Raw genomic sequence first — 19,882 nt, forward strand, 5'->3', positions numbered from 1 at the left:
ATATCAAAGGGATCCTGAAAACGCTCTGGTAGCACGTGACACTTTGAGAATAAGGTTGAAGCTTAATTTCCCTGTGAAGCCCAAGCTCGTCACGACTTCTCTGCTAGATGGAAATGGGAAGCTGAAAGAACAGTAATTCACCTGGGCATTCTAGAATTATGGGTGGTCTGAACTGACATCACAGAAAGTGTCGTGGCTGTACAGAATCCCTCCTGACAGACTGATTAAAGAGAATATTTTATTCTGTGGGAGTGGGGTTGGTAAAGGATATCGCTACGGCTGTAATTCGGCCGTAGGTACAGGTTCATTGTACTCCTTCACTTCATGAGTTGTGTGCCACTTGTAGCCATGAAACAAATGCAAGCCTGCCATCTACTGGCCATATTCAGATGGTGCCTACACCTCTTCACAAAAACAGGTATATCCAAGGCACTCATGTTTAATTAAACGCTTTATTAATTCGGCTAGTTCATTAAACATCGCCAACATGTTTCGGCCAAACATGACCTCTCTCTCTTCTGCCCTGAAGGCCATATTTGGCCGAAACATGTTGGCGGTGTTTTTATCGGTTCAATAATGAACTAGCCTAATTAATAAAGCTGTATATTTCGAGTACTTCAAGTGATAAGTGAGTTTGCCCTTTTGAGGAACGCCGCAGCCCTCCTGCCCCATGTCTTTAAGCGGTACCTAAACATAACTTTAAAACTCAAAACTGTATTTGAGTCATTCTCACTTTCTTGCATCACATCAGTACATTCAAATGTTACATATTCAAATAGATTTTGTACCATTAACAGTGAGGAAAATCAGGCATCATCTTGGAAATGGGTCTTTATTAAACCATTGTTTTGGTTACAGGAGAGCTTTCTTAAAATGAGAGATTATGAATGAAGACAAAAAATAATAGCCATTCCTACATTTTCTAAGACTTCATAAAATTATTCCCGACAAAACTGACAGGAATTTCCTATACAATAGTGTTTAATATAATCATGTGAGTACATTGTAGTTTACATTGCAAAAGGGTCGATTTTCCTAAATGATCTTCAATAGGCTATACAATACAAAGCAGTGAAACCGGAAGTTGTAACTGCACTTTTTCTGACGTTACCCAGTCTCTCCCACAAACAAAAAATGGAGTGCTGTGAAAAAAGAAAGTGTTTCAGTAGTCTTGATGCGTCATGGTGTAGCTTTTTAATCGTACCACCAGATGAGACAGTAATATTTGTCACTACAGGTTGAACAGAAACAGCAAGGCCACTGATAAAAGATGCAAACTAAGGCAAAGTCTTGGCCTGGGTGAATATCCATAATGCACCATCTCAGAGTAGGACTGCAAAATCAGAGATGGGTTCGACTGGTTTTAGGCGTAGCCCGCATCCCATATTTGCTGGAGGCCACAAACTCAACCCAGACCTGCGGTCTCAGTCTGTTTTGACTGCTTAATGAATAAAATCTTGATAAAAGTCACAAGCACGGTGCGTCACATCTACTGACTAAGGAAAATGGACATGCTTGCCGACAAGATGAACACAGCTCATACACACAGAGAAGTCAGTTTAAACACCGGCTGGGAGGAGCCTTTAGTTAAAACACTAACAAAGGAGAAACACTCAACAAAAAACGTCCAACTCTGTGTCCTAAGAAATTAATTATCTGGTAAGTGTCACTTAAAACCATCATCTAACTCACTACATCGTGGGTGAAACATGGCACAAACAGAAAACAGTGATGCAAAATTTTCTGTTACTTTGGATATTCTGAGAACTGTGCCAGCCATTCAAAATTCAGACAATGTCTAAACGGAGGGTTAAAATCAATTATTACACAGCACCATCTTGTCCATCTGACTCTTTATAGGATATAACAATCAACATTCACCATCACCATTGTGCAACAATGTTCTGTAATGCACTGGAAGTGCAAAACATGGAGTACATTAAATAGGCTATATGACAAGAAAGCTTGGTTTCCTTAAAAAAAAAAAAAAAAAAAAACAACACAACATGGATAGCAAACCAATAAGAACACATTAGAAATTAAAACAAGACCTCAGTGATGTAACATTTTGTATTAATTATACATTTCCATGATGCCGATTCCCTCTGCTCTCCGACACCTATGATTGCCCTTTGTCCCTCATTTTTAGTGACTGCTTTACTTCAGCTTGTAACCACTTGGCAAGAGAGAGAATTCTGCCAGCAGACTACTGGGTCTGTGCCCTGCTGCTGACAGAGTTTAGGCAGTACTAGGCACAAGTTCAACAAATGCCACCAATCAGATCCTGTCAGACAGGTTCTTCTTGTCTGATATGGCGATGATCGGAAAAAAAGTTTAAACCTTTTGGGCGTGGCGTCCAAATGCGCTGATCTACTAGGCATTCAAGAATGCAAATTTGGACCATTAAGCAGAATGCTTGAAGCATTGTATTTCTGGACACTATTCAGATTGTTAACTGGAGGAAAACATTCACCATTTCCTTAGAGGGGATGGAACGGCAACATGGGAATATCCATGCATGCTGCATTATCTAAATTACAGATGCAGAACATTTATGTCAAAAAGGCCATACTGTATGTTCAAAGTGCTTCTGTAAAAACAGTTTATATATGCAGACATAGAAACGGCTTGGTTAAGTATAAAGTGTAGCTGTAGATATACAATTTACTTCCTGACAGTCTAAATTCACAGATACCCTTGGTCAGTCAAATCCTTCAATTTGCATTTCGAAAGAGAAAAAATATATGAACCTTCACCAGAAATACACGGGAACGACGCCAAAGAGTGCTTGGATGAGGTATGTCTACACCCAGACCTGTGGATAGAGGACAGTGAGGAACATTGGGATCCGCAGATGAAGGTTTTCAGAGGGGGAACTGACCAGTTTTTTGTTTGTTAAATTGTGATTTGTGTTGTCTTGATGGCTGCGGTAACTCTGATTCAGGTGGAGTCACAGGGACACAAGGGCCTGGCGTTTAGGTCTTCTTCTTCAGCTCCTCAAAGCGGCGGGTCAGGTCATCAAAGTCGATGTCGTCTGAGGCGGCGGTGTTCCCGCCGAACGAGGTGGCTGGGAGTGTGTCAGGGACAGAGGGCAGCTCAGGGAGGGCGTTGTTGTCGTAGATCTGAGTTGAGGGGCTTGGCCCTACAGAGAAACAAAGACAGTGAGAAATGAGTAAATGATGACTGACCAGTTACAAAACCTTGTCGCCTACAATGCTCAAAATTTAGAAAACAATTAGTCAAAGAGCCATACTAAAAATAAAAGTAATATAAATAAACAAAACAAATATATTTTGAGGCTTTGCTTTTATTCAGATAGGGCAGTGAAGAGTAGGACTGAAAGTTTTTGTTTTTTTTGAAAGTATATTTATGGGCTTTTTATGCCTTTAATGTGACAGGATAGTAGAGAATGACAGGAAGCGAGTGGGAGAGAGAGTCGGGGTGGGATCCGGAAAGGACCACGGGGCGGGAATCGAACCCGGGTCGCTGGCGCAGTGCAGGTGCCCCAGCCAGTCCTGGTCCTGCGCCACAGCTGGGGCCAGGACTGAAAGTTTAATCTAAATGTAATCAATATCCCGATTTGAACTAATGCAATTAGCAAATCGCAAAGGCTGTAATTATTTGACTGTGTCCCAATGGTCAATTATGTAATTTAATTTCATGTGATCCTTGACAGAAAGTTGCTCAACACGCTAAGTAATCAGGTATAACCTAGCCTGTGTGAACCCAGATGAAGCTTCCAGATGAAGTCCCTCTGGAAAGGATCTCATTGACGCATGTTTTACGACTTCCAGGGGCATAACCACCAGTGAGATTAAAATTGTTCATTGAACTGGGGCAAGCACATTTTTCTTGTAAAGGTTTTAAATGCAGTTGTTGACTCAATTCAAAAGAAAATACACATTCTTGAGTTTTTGGTGATTCTGAAACGGATGTCAATGGACTCCTTTCCGATTGATCTGCAGAGCAAATTCAGCTTTGCTAACAGGTTCGTCTAGGTTCACCCAGGCAAGGTGTAGCCCACTATGCCAAATTCGTTTGTATCCAACGCATGGATCCGCTAGCGACTCCGAACTTGTTTTTGCGCCAGAGCCGTATCGGACGATTATGGAGGGTATGTTGCGGAACCATCTGAAAAGAGATGATGTACAAGCCCATGTTCCCTTCACTGATTCATTGTGCTCATTTCACATGACGATGGCCATGCGCTGCTTTTCAAGAAGTAAAACATTTAGCCTACATTTATTCATTTGACGACTACAGTGAATGGCAATGGATTAATAGCCTATGCAACTTAATTCAAAGACACTGTATACAGTTATTATATACTGTAAATGTGTATGTGTACACATCCCTCTTGATCATAAGAAGCACTGTGTAATGTTATAATGTCCATCACATGAGGTAGGCTATTTTGTTTGCTTATTCCTATAAGTAGCGTGAGAGCTGTCCATTACACCCAGGCAGTAAACTTGGCAAACATTACACAATTAGATATTTTCCCCAAATTAGACGGCTGGGGTGGGATCGGGAAATGACCACGGGTCATGAAACGGGTCAGACTCGAACCCGGGTCCTCTGGGCACTTGGGCCCAAATGACATGCGGACCCTGCAGCCGCTTGCACCACAGCTCCCCCGAAAATCAACACACAATATTCATATGCAAGATTAGATGTGTACTAAGCTTATTGCAAAGGTTAAATCAACACACAATATTCATATGCAAGATTAGATGTGTACTAAGCTATTTTTTACAGTCTATGGTACTAAGCTTACTGCAAAGGTTAAATCAACATACAATATTTATATGCAAGATTAGTACTAAGCTTATTGCAAAGGATACACAATTTCACATCTGCTTTTGAGATTGAGTGAACAAACTTCGGTCTAAATTACGATGGAACAAATGTTATCACAGCTCACATACTGTGATTACATTGAATAATGGTACCTACAACAACCTGTGGTTTGTACCACCCTTCCTACAGTCAATAACAAAACCAGAAAGAGTTGAAAGACACTGACCTGTAGCCTGGGGAAGATCAGAGGGTTTGATAGACAATTCATCAATCTTCACAGGGACACACAGGAAAGAGCATAAAGTTGTATTAGTGTTTGCTCAAATCTTCCTAATCTCATACCCTAAGTCCCCATATGATAACACACAGATGACTGAGGAGTTAGTGAGTTATAGACGGTGTGCATTTGTTGGTTGATTAGCTCAGTGCAATGCAGAGACGCCTGCTTGCATCTGGAGAAAAGGTGAAAATGGGTGTTCTTCTCAAAGGCTCAACTAAGGCTTGCAGTGGTGTGCCAAGGCCAATGAGAAGAGTGGTTAGTGATTAGTGTTCTTGTTAACAGAGAGACTTTTTAAAAAAAAGTTATTAGCAACACTACCATCCTGCCATGTTCTTACTGTAGTTACCCACTATGCCTACAGGATTCACTCTTAAGTTGTACATCCTGCATCTAAGCCATCACTTATCGCATGCCCATAACCCAAGTGCTTCTTTCACTTCTTTCAAAAATACAACTTTCACAGGCATTCCCTGAGGTGAGGTGTAGGATCAGATAGCCCAAAGCAAGAAATCAAGCTAAGGGGGTATATAAACAGCTCTTCCCTGAGAGTTGAGATGGTGGACTCCATCTGGCAGGTGGAATGGGGAGGGTTGGGGAACTCGTTCACTTACAGACTCGTAGGTGGGGGGGCAGCTGGGCAGCTGTGGGGGCTGCCCTCCAATTCCTGGTGCCTGGAAGTTACTAAAGCCATCATAGGTACCAACAGGACCATTAAAGGGCTCCTATGGGAGAGGGTGGAGAGATATAAGAACTCCCAAACACAACAAATGGTGTTTGTGTACATGGCATCAACAGCGCATTATCACAAACAAATAGGCTGGTCTTACAGCTCCTTTGGGAGGTGGGTAGCTGAAAGCAGAGGGCATGGGCATGGGCATGGGCATTGGCATGTGCATAGCACCAGGGGGCACTGTGTATCCGCCGCCACCGCCACCACCTCCTCCTCCTCCACTGCCGCCACCTCCGAAGCCACCCTTCTTGAAGTCGCTGTCAACGTCAATAAGGTCAGCCTCCTCGCCCGGGGTCACCTCGGGCTACACGCAAATGGGTATGAGAAAAGGTGGCATGAAAAACTTATTATGCTTTGGGGCATTAGAAGGATAGTGGCTAAGGAGCTGAGCTAGCTAGCATGCAGTAGCCTGAAAAGTTGTGGGTTCAATTAAAGAGGGTTCAACAGGAGGCTTCCACCGCTGTGCCCTTGAGCAAGGCACTTAACACCGAGTTGCTCTGGGGACAATGGTCCTTGTAATATAATTGACATTATGTACATCGCTTTAGATAAAAGAATCTGCTAAATGAATAAATGTAATGTAAATGTTTCAACATTTAAAGCAAGTGTGGCATTTTATCTGTGCCACTGTAGAACAGAGTAGCTGAGTGGAGTAGGGAGTAGCTGGTCCTCACCCTGACCATGGCATCAGGTTCATATGGGACATTGTAGTTCTTGGCGATCTCTATGAGGTAGCGCTCCACAAGGATCTTTGGTGGGGCCTCTACACTCAGTTTATGCATGAGCTTTAATGGAAAAGGGAGGAAGGATACAGAGTGATCATTTAACAACAGCAGACATATAAAACAAAAACAAAAAACTAGCATCTATAGCCTACTTTTCTTACCCGGTCATTGACTGTCCCAATCTGGTTTGTTCTGCAGAGCTTACCATACTCTTTGCTGTATTTTGCACAAAGCTGGTCAGACACCTAGTGTTAAAAAGACCACACAATTTGAACAGAACCATTAACAGAGCCACAAACACATGTTGTTAAGCCAATAGAAATAAAACACTTCTACTGTATTTATCATAACTAAACTGTTATCTGTACTCACAATTTTGAGCTCTGAGACTTCTGACTGCAGCCGAGGAGCAGCCCAGATGAGAGTGGACACAGCCTCCTGCAGGCCAGGGTCCAGCTCTCTGAGGTGGGAGAGATGGACATGATCAGTCCCTGATGACCAACCAAATGACTATACAGTATACACAGGTAAAAAAATATTCATGGATTAGTTGAATATCGATGTAAGTCAACTTACTTCATTGACTGAATGAGGCCAAAGCGGGCTAACAGTAGGTCACAGTACAACTCCAAGATCTCCATGGCTTCCACCAGGTAGTCCTCTCTGATGATGTGCTCGACGCGGATTCGGGCTCGCTCATCTTTGCCTGCTGACAAGTAGTCTGCAATCTCCTTCCTAGCTTTCTGCGCCAATTCGGCTGTAGAAGGAAATGTTTATGTTAGGTGGTATACAAATTAAATGGATACGGGTTTACTGCATTAATCATGACACGTGACAGTGTAACACCCACTTTTCTTTTTCTCCAGTAGTTTAAGGCGGTTGATGACGAGTCGGAGATTTACTCGAAGTCTCTCCGCTTTGAATCCACCACCAAGCATGATGGATTGTGTGTTGACTTTGTCTAAAGATAAACATCGGAAACAAAGTCAGTGGCATAAAGGACACTGCTTAAAGGTAACGGTAACGTCATGCGCTAAACGTTTCCTAGTGACTCAGAAAAAGTAAACACGCCCAAACGGGACATCGAAATGTCGCTTCACATCAAAACGTTCTGCTGTGTCTTGCTAGCCACCCAACTTCTAAATCTTCAATTTTAACTATTAGAAATGACAGTCAACTTTCAGTCTGATATAAAGTCAACAAGTGAACCATTCGGTCACTTCCGTGTTCAGCATGGGCATCCCCTACCTAGTTCTAGACTGGCTAAGGAACTAGCTGGAGTGCGGCGCATTGAAAACAATCACCTACCTACCGATACCTATCCAACACAACAGCAAACCAAGTTACCAGAATAGTTACCAATTTCATACTTCCCACCACCTCCATTATATATATATATATATATACACACACACACACACACACACACACGTTATAGTATGATTTATGTTTTTTGTTTTGTATTTATGTTTTAATTGTGAACTTCAATTTACCGAAACCATAGGCAAAACACAGCCTGTTACGTTAACGTTACAATTTGAACGCTGTTTCCCTGCTAGTTTTGCTTGAGCTATTCTTGAGCTACAATTACCTAATAATGTTCAAACTGATCAGCAAATGTAACAATAGAACAAACTAACGTTAACATCCTACAGGTTGGATAACAAGCCATGAACTTCCCTATAATAACAGAAACAAGACGACGTGAATGATTTGCTTAATCATACCAAGCTATCAAATGTTAGCTACCCGTAAAAATAGCCACGCTAAGAAGCTTTTAACCAGAGGTAGTCTACACCTTTAAATCCTAGACACACAAACTACCACCATCACCAAATCATACTGTGATTAAAAACACGAAAATAAACAATTAAAACAACTGCCACCTGTCAATATTGCGTGAAAAGTTGGAGTTACCTTTGTGTTTCGGTTTAAAAGCAGGCAAACACAGCTTCCTGACAAGCTAAAATGATAACAACTGTAGAACTTCCGCGAAACGCAACGCTTTTACGTATTACGTTTTGCGTGACGCATAAGTTCCATAGAGTATCAGCAGAGAGGGTTAAAGCGGATCTTTGTTATCAGTACATCAAGTACATCTCTCTGGTAGGCTACGTACGGGCGTACCACAAACATACTAAGATACATTTTAATAGCCTAGCGGACGGGCTCTGGTACTTTGGCACTGAGGGGAATAATCCTCAATAAATAAAATGATTCTATCGATTTATATTTTAACATGAATCACATCCATTCTCAGACTAGAAACATCATAGAAAATGTAGGCCTATGAGTTTTCGTATAGCTGAATGAAAACAACTTGCCGGGCTTGTGGCACTGACCATGAAATTAGAGGGTGCGGTAAGCCAACTAATGGGCCATGGACCTGCATAAAATTAGCCTGCCATTGTCCATTGAATCACATAAACTAGAATGTATGTGGCCTGCAAGTCATTAAATAATAATGGGATTTCTCTCAAAACACAAATTGTGATTAGCCTACAATCTTCAAACTTCAAGCTAATGAAACTGCTGATTGCTTGCTCTCTGGTAAGGCCTATTTGTTAGTGGAACCATTAATTTATGCAATGGTTATTTTTTTTTTCCATGTTGTTTCATGGGAATTAGTGACATTGTTTCATGGGAATTAGTTTTAGCATCAAATACATAGGCTACCACTTCAACTGCAAACGTGACCGATGACCATATCCTATACCCTGATTGGCCACACTGATGATTGAAAGAAGTCTACAGGAAACCATAGCCTGGTTCACAAGTCTCACTATACTTAGTTTCATTTCTTGAAGAGAGTCTGGGAAGTGGGTACTCACAATTGGGAAATGTTTCTAACCGTAACATCGTAATGGACATAGACTTTGAATTAACTGAGCCTAACCAATCGCATTGATCAGGGATTCCTACTTTACTTATACCTCGCCTAACTTTTTCAAACTGATAATAATTTCCTGACTTTTTACAAGGTTTATATTTTGCAAATGTTCTTCGGGTATGAGGTTATTGAGATGGGGCTGACTATGGGAATGCATTTGTCTTCATTCTTCTTTATGATTAAAGTATGATCTGATTCTGATTCATTGGACTATTGGGCACTGCGTTTAGTACACATGTGTAATACAATGTATGCATTTTCCCATTATCTAACTGCATTTTTTTTGTTGTTTGCAGATGTTGCACTACTGTTCACCACATCCACTTTCAAAACTATCTTCATCTTTCTCGTCACTGATTGGGCCTCTATTCCGGTGGCTGAGGGAAACTTAAACACATTGATAGGAGCCAGACTTGTCTCTCAGTGAAATAAAAATGAGCGAAGATAGGCGGGTGGGGCCAGGCTAGGGAAATTAACCTTTGGTCATCACAATAAATGATGCTAATAGGTTGAAAGTAACCCTCAGGCTGATACGGTCTGACAATTGGGCTGAAACTGTGTGCTGATACATGCTAACTCTTAACTTCCTTGTCGTAAGAACTCGTCATGAACTGGGGGTCCTTTGACAAGATCGCTTCTCGTCAGACGAGTTTAGGGGGCGTGCCATTGCATCATTTTGTGTGACTTTTTTTTTTCTGACGATTTACTACTAATAAGACAATCACATTGGACAAATGGATCACACCATCAGAGGTGGTACAAAGTTTAGCTGAATGACATGCAGACCCCATTTCCACCAACAGATGGAGACAAAGTCCTCATTGGAGAAAGCACATTTAAGGCCAGCTACAGTGCCTACTGTATTCACCCCCTTGGATATTTCCACTTTTACTGCTTTTATAAATCGAATCTTGATCCGTTTAATTTTACCTTTTTTAAACTCCCCTCTTTAATCCCCCTCCCCGTTGAAACAGATTCCCCCAACGTGAAAGCAGATTTCTACAAAGTAATGTTAATTAATTAATAAAAAATATATAATGCAAAATAAGCAATTGTATAAATATTCAGCCCCTTCAAGTTAGCATTTAGTAAATGCACCTTTGGCTGTGATTAAAGCATGGAGCCTGTGTGGACAGGTCTCAGTTAGGCTTGCACATCACCATTTTACTCCATTTTCTTTGCAAAAGTGCCCAGGCTCTGTCAGGTTGGAAGGGTATCGGGTGTGAACAGCCCTTTTTAAGTCCTGCCACAGATTTTCTATAGGATTGATGTCTGGGCTTGACTTGGCCACTCCAGAACGTAGTTTTCGGTGTAGGCTTCGGCTCATTGTCTTGCTGGAAAGTAAATCTTGTCCCAAGTTGTAGTTCTCTTGCAGGATGAATCAGATTGTCCTCCAGGATATCCACATTTGCTGAATTCATTTTACTTTTACCTTTACAAGCCTTCTGCGGCCTGTGGACGTTTTATGGGGATAACATGTTTTGCCTATTCATCTGTAATCCATATCTGCATAGGCATAGAGTACTGCCTAAACAGGGTAATAAAACACAAAAAGCTACCACCAATGCGGTGCCATCACTTATTTTCTAACTGTGTCAAAAATCACTATGAGCCTTATTCCTTATCAGCCTACCGATGGATCAAAATTAGGGGGTTACAGATTTTTCATGAAGCATATCGTTGACACTATCTCTGATCTCTCCAGACTTATAGTGCTGTAACTAGGATAGCTGCTGTATAGAACAAGGGTTGGCTCATTTAAATGTATGTGAATTTACATGCACAATGAAGAAATTGAATAAAGCCTATTTTGGCTATTTTAAAGCCTATCTAGCTTAAAGGCGCTCTAAGCGATGCTGGGTAACGTCACTTCTGTTGACTTTCAAACAAAACAGTGGGGTATTCCAGAAAGGAGGTTTAACAAACACTGAGATAAAACTTAACCTCTGGGTTGTCTGAACCTGTGGCGACTAAACTCGAGCTGTCGGTTCCAAAACACCGGTTACCAGTTAGTTCAATCAACCCTGTGTTAGATAACCTCGAGTTGTGCGCGTTCACGGCAAACTTATAAAGGCATCATCTATTGAGAGTCGAAACCATGAGTGAAACGGCGAAACGAAGAGCACCGTATTTTTCAGAGGCGGAGTAGCAAGTTCTCCTCGAGGCTTACGAGGAGGAGAGAACTGTGATAACAAAAAAAGAGCAATACTTGAGCATCTGCCAAGGAACGAGACCTTGCTTGACAGAGAATAGCCTAACTGACCGTGTAAATGCGTACGTTTAGGATAACCCATGTCAGAAGCACAATTAAATAATTTAGTGGACATTACGTATTGTATTGACTGCTTTGAATTATGCTTTCTTAAACTAGCCTACCTTGTCACAGATTGAGTGGGCCATAGACTCCTTGAGAATCACAAATGTAATTTTCTATTTTAACGCGGGTTCTGCAACTGTGGGCCAAGTTAAACCTTTGCGTAACCTCTGAAAATAATTCAGTGGAAATGCATGGATTCCAGTTTCTTCCAGTAGCAGCAACTGGAATCCATGCATTTCCACTGAATTATTTTTGGAATCTGATCCCTTATCATACCTGTTCATTCTTACTCGTTGCTCGACTTATCGTGACTAAATTCAAGATGGCTGCAAACGCTAAACTTCGTGAAGATACTGTCTGTATAAATCGTCTTGTAAGTAAACTACCAGTGCTTTTTCAAAGTTCTCAATGTCTCGTTTTAAATGTCAGGGCCCTCGGAAGTCTACCAATGAAGTGTGGAGATACATTGAGCCTCGTAAATGGGTGTAAAACAGTGATTTATTTGCATGGCTAGCCCGATGCCGAAGCACCACTATTGAAAAAGCTGTTGGTAGCATCGGCTAACTAGCGCCAGATTTTGGAGTGCAGGGGACAAGCAGAGATGGGCTATGAGACATACGTTCACACTCGGTATCATGTTTCAATATACTTTAGGTCAATATCACACCGGAATTCTCCTTTAAGTAACTTTAAAGAAAAACATGTCAACTTTCAGAGCATGGCCCTTTAAAGAAAAGTAAAATGGAGAAAAGTTCAAATAAAACACACCTCAACCCTGCAGTGTTCTTTCCAGACCCCCTTCCTGTACATTCACAGCCAGGGTATAGGATTACTTTAAGATTTGTTTTCATTGTTACTTCCTTATATCATGACGGTTTAAATACATGTATATTTTTTCGCATAATAGATCCTGGACCACATACAGAAACTGGATTTGTTTTCTTGAATAAGACTGATAGAATATACATTTACCAAATGATGTTTTCTGTATTGATTTTCAAACCAATCCAATTAACTTCTTTTGCAAACAAGACATCTATAATCAATCCAATTGCTTACAGAATGTGCAAGTAATGTACACTGATAATGTTATCCAAAAATACTTTCCTGAATACATGCAGTATATTCTCACTCAGCTCATATTTTAAATAGACTAAACATTCATTGTTATCACTTCTTTTTTTGACATTACAATTAGTTAATGTTATTGATTTAAAAAGCTGTTACTTGTTCTTTAGCATTTTCAATTTGTAGTTGTTGGTGGTGAGGAAGGTGTGGAGGGAGGTCACAGCCCGATACATCTTCGTTTCTCTGTCAATGATGCAATTGAACCGATACAAATGTTTATTATTATTCTCTATCTCTCTCTCTCTCTTTCTCTTTCTTTCAGATGGGCATGCTCTCCAACTCACTGTGCTCAGGAGAGTGAGCACAGTGATCTGTTCATACAATACAATTCATACAATATTAACAGAACAGAAAACCCAGTTAAAGCAGTCCTTGATTATAGTTTGACATTGATTTAAGACTAACAGAACCCTCGACACCTTGGATGTCAATAGTGATAGATTCAATTACAACTCTAAGCAGACAGGGCACATAGCCAATCATTATTGTTATCCAATGATTGTTCACATATTTGTTAAAGGAAGGAAAATGTAGGCTATTTAATACTATTTTATTTTCTTATTATTGTTTTCACAGATGGGTTTTTTTCTAAGGACAGGTAGTACACACAGCTCATCTACTCTTACATACAATGATGGCGGACTGATTATTGTTAATTTGTTCTGAGACTGAGATTAATCATGTAACAATTCTTCTCAGAATGATATATCTCCTCCTTTCACCTTTCCTGCCAGTAGGGGAATGGATAGTCAGATAGATGGATAGATAGATAGATACTTAGATCCCCAAGGGGAAATTCAAGAAGTCGGTTTTGTATATTTAGTTGATGGGGTGTAACTAGACTCTTAGCTAGCCTGTGGCTTTGCTCTTGAAACCAGAGAGCACTCCGAGTTGGGGAGGGCTGGGGGGCAGAAGAAAGGCTAAATGAGATGTGTAAGCAGACCCTCAAAGCACTTTAGCTGAGAACCTTCTCAGGTTTTCTAATACGTGACTGCCACATCCCATTACCGGTAACCCAAGTTGGAGGAAGAAGCCAGAGGATGTAAAGGAGGTTTGAACATGAAAAATAGCCATTAAAAAGCGATGGACTCCTGTCCCCATTCAATATTCAAGTGTATTTTTGCTTCACTGAACAAAAGTTTTACATGTTTTCTGAAATGATCTTTGCCTACTGTATGTCTATACCACCACACATACCTTTTAATATGACAAGTAGAGGAAACCTACCCATCATCACCTACAGCAAAGTGAATGCATACATGCACACAGATCACTGTCAGATGAACGTCATGGATGCTATTTTAAGCATGAATACAGAGTCCATCCAGCAATGGCAACTTAAAAGACTGGTTGCTTCCCAGGAGCAAGCTGTTCAGATATCCTCATCTGTCTGGGAGATTATTTGTAATCCCTGGCTGATATGCATCAGGGATCAGGAGTCAAGTGATTACCATTCAACTATTACAAAATGTAGTATACATCTGTTGCCAACACTTCACATGTGATACATGTAAATGCTAGTCAAAAAGATAGTTACTACAGTTACTACAGTTTTCTTCTCTGAAATAATGTTTTATTACTGAAAGTCTAAGCTAAGCAAGGTGATTTTAGTTTGTTGTCTTCATGTTTTAATTTTGTTGCCCCCCCCGCCCAAAAAAAAAAATCTGTTATTGAACTACATGCTGAAATTATATTAAATTAAAAAAAGACAGCAATGTGTATCTGGATCACATGGCATCCTGTCCTACTACTGCTGCGCGCTCTCTCGCTCTCTCTCTCTCTCTCTCTCTCTCTCACACACACACTCACACACAAACACACACACACACACACAATTCTCCAGATGACACATGCGGTAGTGGGTTTTTGGAGGACACGGGTGTTGGATAATCGGTTTTTGTTTTTTATTATCCCTGACCGTTTGGAATAAGCGATATGTCACTCTCTCTGACCCCGGGCAGGCAGAACCAGTAACTTGGGGGATAGCCTACTGATGAAACAGGCAGATTAGTTTGCTTTGATCACCATGTAGTCTACGGACAGTGTAAACTGTCACACAAAACAGGTGAAAATACGATACGTGCGTTAACCTGCCCATCTCTGGACTTAACGCATTCGGGTAAGTTAGGCTACTCATCTCTTTGCACCTTTTTCCTTTCTACTACTTTTAAATGTTGCTCATATTCGTCTGACCTTATTGTGTAATAGGAATCCCATAAGTGTGAGACATTGTTCATTGTTCTTTCCGGACATGCAAAGTAAACAGGCACATAATAGGTTCTCCTGAACGATCGACCACGTCTAAGCAGTGATTAAATAATTTAAATATTCAGGAACAATGTCATTTTTCACCTGGAGTGAACTGAGAGATATGTTGAGGGAATATCCCGTTAATTAACCCCATGCATTTTCGGGACAAAAGTTAAGCTACTATTCATCATGGTCACGATGATTCGTTTGTGAAGTGGTGCCCCTAATTTGTTTAAAAAATGCAATTTGTTTAAAAAATGCAATTTACACAATTCTGTTTCCCCAAAGAGACACGTGACGTGAGAAGGATGATTAAGCAAATATCTTCAAGGACAGCGCATAAAGTTTCTTTATGAACTTAAAACTAGCCTTCCAAAAAGCAACAGGGTTGGTATGCAGAAACCTTACCGCTGCTGAAATTCGGCCATTTTCTATAGGCGACATCCCACTTAATTTGAAAACATCTATCAGAAAGGATCAGACAGTAACAGATGTCATCCGAGATTCTGAATGATCAGGGATATTGCTTTACCATGCCATCAGAGAAGGCTGCCTTGTGTAAAACCATTATTGTTGAAAGCAAAAATTTAATATTGTACCTTGAATTGAAGACCATTGCGTTTTATAATTATCTAAGTGACATAATTACTGCAATTGCATGATATGCATAACAACTGAGGAAGCAAGGGATGGAGGCTTAGCTCTGGGGGATTGTAGCCCAATTGTTTTTGTCTGTACCTAATAGGATATGCTTTTGTTGTTGTTGTTTTGCTGCAATGATTTGGAAATGTTAGATGTTAGTTGTTGGAGAAACCATTGTCTTGGGGCATGTTTTAAAACGGTCCTTGGCCCAGAATCCCTTAGTTTGGATGCTGCTGCTGAAATAACCTGCCAAGAGAATTTCAAGGCAAGTCTGCTATTGATTCATGTGCAAAACATGTGTCAGTATTTTGATTAAGAATTATTTTGGGTCTTAACATGTTTGAATCTCCAAGATCAATATTATTTCCCTTTATTGAGCTTTCCCATATCTTTCTGGTTGGTAAGAAGGATCTGTAATGTTTTTTTCCATACCTCAGTGTTGTCTGCAAGGGCACGATCCTGTCTTGGTTTCCTAGTCCAGAGCACAGATCTAGATCTCATCTGACTGAGGAGACAATCCCTCCACCAGCACCATGCCCATTATCAGCAATGCCAACAGGGACTTCAGCAACCTCTCTGTCAGCACAGACGACAGCAGCCTCGACCGCTTCTTCACCGAGATTCCAGAGACCGAGAGCGTCAAAGGGGTCTACTACAAGCGGGCCCAGTTCCTCCGGGAGCCTGAGGCCCTTGGCAAAGTGGACCACGAGCAGCTGGCCCTGATCAACGTGGGGGGTGACCGCTACGCTTTCCCCTGGAGCACGCTGGACGAGTTCCCGCTGACGCGGCTGGGCCAGCTGCGCTTCTGCCGCAGCCGCAGCGACATCTGCCGCCTGTGCGACGACTATGACGAGGCGCAGCGCGAGTACTTCTTCGACCGCAGCTCGGCGGCGTTCCGCATCATCCTCAACTTCCTGGCGGCGGGGCGCCTGCGACTGCTCCGCGAGGCGTGCGTCACGTCGCTCTGGGACGAGCTCAACTACTGGGGAGTGGACCCGTGCAACATGGAACGCTGCTGCCGCCGCCGCATGATGACCCACGTGGAGGAGACGGCCGAGCGCAGCCGCCGCGACGAGGAACTGCGGCAGCGCCGACTGGCCCTGTTGCAGCGTCCCCTAGAGGAAAAGGGCTGCCGCAGGGTGATGTCCATGCTGCGGGACATGGTGGAGAACCCAGAGTCGGGCTGGCTGGGCAAGGCCTTCGCTGTCTTCTCCGTGGTGATGATCACTGTGACCGTCATCAGCCTGTGCATCAGCACCATGCCTGACCTCAGAGAGGAGGAGAGGAGGGTGAGAGAAGCAGCTGTTTAGTTAGCACACAGCTGCTCACACACCATAATATGTGTCAGTGATTTTTGACTTTTTAAGCTTCATGCCCACATCAAGTAACTATTAATAACACTAATGGAAAAGAGAAGCCTTGTTATATATAATATTTTTCTATCAAGGTTGAATTAAAATACAAGAGCGGCCATCTAGTTGATGTCAAATAGCATTGATTAAAATGTTATTAATAGCAGGTTGTACTGCATGCTGTTCATGGCCTTGATGTTTTTAATGCCACCCTGTTTTTTTCTGTCTTGCATAGGGTGAGTGCTCTCAGAAATGTCAGCACATGTTTATAATAGAGACCATCTGTGTGGTCTGGTTCTCGCTCGAGTTTGTGCTCCGCTTCGTCCAAGCACGCAGCAAGCTGGCCTTTGCCCGCGGGCCGCTTAACATCATCGACGTTGTGGCCATCCTCCCGTACTACATCTCTCTGATTGTGGACGAGAGAGACAAGGCGGAGGACGAGGTGGTCAGCGGCGGGGGCGGCCGTGGCTACCTGGACAAGCTGAGCCTCATCCTGCGCGTGCTGCGCGCGCTGCGCATCCTCTACGTGATGCGGCTGGCGCGCCACTCGCTGGGCCTGCAGACGCTGGGCCTGACCATGCAGCGGAGCACGCGGGAGTTCGGCCTGCTGCTGTGCTTCCTGTGCGTGGCCGTGACACTTTTCTCGCCGCTCGTGCACCTGGCTGAGAGCGAGCTGGGCTCGGCGCCCACCACCTCCACGGCGGGCATGGGCGCCCAGAGCTTCACCAGCATCCCCGCCACCTACTGGTGGGCCATCATCTCCATGACGACGGTGGGCTACGGCGACATGGTGCCCAACAGCATCCCTGGCCAGCTAGTGGCGTTCAGCAGCATTGTCAGCGGCATCCTCATCATGGCCTTCCCCGCCACCTCCATCTTCCACCGTTTCTCCCGTTCCTACCAGGAGCTCAAGCAGGAGCACGAGCTCATGTACAAGGCCGAGCTGAAGGAGGAGCGCATCGCCAACCTGGCGGCCCTAGCCTCCGAAGACGCGCTGAGAGCGGGCGGGAGGCCTCTTCTGTTCCCGGAGCGGGTGTGTGAAGACAATGCTGTGAAGAACTGGGACAGTGGGAAGGCCTCACATGAGTATCAGCCACTTACACCAAGCTCCGGAAATTGTTATTCTTACTTTTAATATATTCTGCCGTGTCTGTCACATTTTAGCATGTGATTTTATACATGTATGGCTTTGATGGAGATGTAGTTTGATGGACATTTGTTGATCAACAAATGAGTATTCCAAGCTGACCTTTATCTGGATATTGATCTGACCCGTTTCACCCTTAAGGTCTTGTGTTTGAGTGCAGAAATACTGTATTAACATCGACAGCATGTATACTCGTACTTTAGTATTGTTTGGTATTTGCAGTACGGAGTGGTGACTGATTGGTGGAAAGTAGTTTAAAATTGGTCTGTTTTTTGTTTTTATTGCTATTTCAGAATAATACACTTTGCATGTTTTATTGCTTGTGTGTTTAAGAATATATTTTCTGAATACAATGTAATATAATATTCTGAATATAATGATGTCATATTATATAAAATTCAATTAACTGTGGAGGTGCGATGAGCACAATCAAAACAGGTAAAAAGCTTGAGGGTATTTTTTAGCTTGTGGACATTTCTTCCCTAGTTAAGTAAGCACAGTGTTTTCAGAGATTGCATCATCACTGATTTAAACTGTTACATAAAGACAACTGTGCTATTTTGAACATTTTAGCGCTGAATGAAAAATTGTGGTTATGAAAAAACAATTTAACCTTCAGACAATTTTAGAGTAGTGTGGAAAAGCTGAAATGTATTATATTGATACAGGTCTCTCTCCACTTCGCATGTCAGACTGTGTCATAGCAACATGGAAAGATGCAGAGCCTTTAAGGTGCTTTTCCTCTCAAGGGCCTGCTCTATGGTAACTGAACGTGAAGCAGAGAAGGTCTCAGGTGTATCTGCACAGGAGCTTGTTTTTGAATTTTTGTTTTCTAAATAAATGTTTAGTGGGACACTTCTGTGAAACATAGCTTCTGTGTGTGTTCTTAATGTTTTGGATGATAATGTATCAGGGAACTCCAAAACAGTCTTTGATCAATATATTTGTAAAGAATATTTCTTTTTAAGATGGGGTGGGATTGGGAAGTGACTGTGGGTCGGATTCAAATCTAGGTCATGGGCACTTGTAATGGACTGTGGTACTGATGCTTACACCAAAGCACCCCCATGTAAACACAATGTTTTGTTTATGGAAAGTATCGGTTTCAGTATCACAAGAGGTTGTTGGTATCTGTTTGAGCTCAACAGCCAATCAAATCACTTCCCTCCCTTCTGTGCTCTTGAAGCACTGTGTTGATTTGTCAGGATTGTGTATGGTCTGAAGGAGCCAGGACAGGACAAGTGTATAAGAGGATGGGATGTCACCAAGGGCATAATAATATTTATATTTTACTTACAGATCAAAACTAAGGTGAGGTGAAAAAGTAGTTTCATATCTGAGCTTGTTATAATAAATTGTAATTCTAGCCTCTTATCTGGTGAGGCTTACCCTGCCTGTGCCTGCATTGGCATTTTAGGGTTGGGCTTTGAGTTCTCAATGATATCAGCATTAGGCCAATTGAAGTGGCCAAGCATATCAAAGCTGTGCACATAGAGTCTGTTAACCTGTGTTTGCACATTAAACAATCCATCCATGTCAACCAGCAGGTAGGTGTAGTGCATATGGGCTGCAGAAAGGCCCTACTGCACAGAGGCCAGGCCCCCCAGTAAGAGAACTAAAC

The 19,882-nt window shown here is 42.2% G+C and overlaps 2 protein-coding genes across 6 annotated transcripts; one reads left to right on the top strand and one right to left on the bottom strand.

Annotated features, from left to right (window-relative positions):
- Positions 1-816: 816 nt before the first annotated feature.
- Positions 817-8,606, bottom strand: ist1 (IST1 factor associated with ESCRT-III). 2 transcript variants are annotated; one of them, XM_042061699.1, is made up of 10 exons: positions 8,453-8,606; positions 7,386-7,496; positions 7,112-7,292; positions 6,908-6,995; positions 6,697-6,780; positions 6,485-6,595; positions 5,908-6,114; positions 5,692-5,802; positions 5,027-5,033; positions 817-3,142 (listed from the first exon to the last, which is right to left on the bottom strand). In XM_042061699.1, exons 2-10 carry the CDS (start codon positions 7,471-7,473, stop codon positions 2,976-2,978), a joined length of 1,044 nt encoding a protein of 347 aa, XP_041917633.1. In that variant the 5' UTR covers positions 7,474-7,496; positions 8,453-8,606; the 3' UTR covers positions 817-2,975. The 2 variants fall into 2 exon arrangements, with proteins under 2 accessions (XP_041917633.1, XP_041917632.1); XM_042061698.1 differs by having other exon boundaries at positions 5,027-5,072.
- A 6,042-nt stretch (positions 8,607-14,648) lies between these two features.
- LOC121682315 (potassium voltage-gated channel subfamily G member 4) lies at positions 14,649-19,127 on the top strand. 4 transcript variants are annotated; one of them, XM_042062409.1, is made up of 4 exons: positions 15,123-15,507; positions 15,915-16,027; positions 16,200-17,051; positions 17,350-19,127. In XM_042062409.1, the coding sequence occupies exons 3-4, from the start codon at positions 16,296-16,298 to the stop codon at positions 18,247-18,249; spliced, it is 1,656 nt and encodes a 551-aa protein (XP_041918343.1). In that variant the 5' UTR covers positions 15,123-15,507; positions 15,915-16,027; positions 16,200-16,295; the 3' UTR covers positions 18,250-19,127. The 4 variants fall into 4 exon arrangements, with proteins under 4 accessions (XP_041918341.1, XP_041918343.1, XP_041918344.1 ...); XM_042062407.1 differs by lacking the exons at positions 15,123-15,507; positions 15,915-16,027 and adding an exon at positions 14,649-14,989; XM_042062410.1 differs by lacking the exon at positions 15,915-16,027.
- The last annotated feature ends 755 nt before the right edge of the window (positions 19,128-19,882 follow it).

Source organism: Alosa sapidissima, chromosome 14 (genome assembly GCF_018492685.1).
Source record: "Alosa sapidissima isolate fAloSap1 chromosome 14, fAloSap1.pri, whole genome shotgun sequence".
In the NCBI taxonomy this organism is placed as follows: Eukaryota; Metazoa; Chordata; class Actinopteri; order Clupeiformes; family Clupeidae; genus Alosa; species Alosa sapidissima.

Bases quoted from the DNA above. Each gene is read 5' to 3' on its own strand.
- ist1 (XM_042061698.1), bottom strand. From the start codon at position 7,473: ATGCTTGGTGGTGGATTCAAAGCGGAGAGACTTCGAGTAAATCTCCGA. The intron at 7,293-7,385 runs GTGGGTGTTACA...TTCCTTCTACAG, and splicing joins ACTACTGGAGAAAAAGAAAA to CCGAATTGGCGCAGAAAGCT. The intron at 6,115-6,484 runs GTGAGGACCAGC...ATTTGCGTGTAG, and splicing joins AACCTGATGCCATGGTCAGG to CCCGAGGTGACCCCGGGCGA.
- LOC121682315 (XM_042062407.1), top strand. From the start codon at position 16,296: ATGCCCATTATCAGCAATGCCAACAGGGACTTCAGCAACCTCTCTGTC. The intron at 17,052-17,349 runs GTGAGAGAAGCA...TGTCTTGCATAG, and splicing joins TCAGAGAGGAGGAGAGGAGG to GGTGAGTGCTCTCAGAAATG.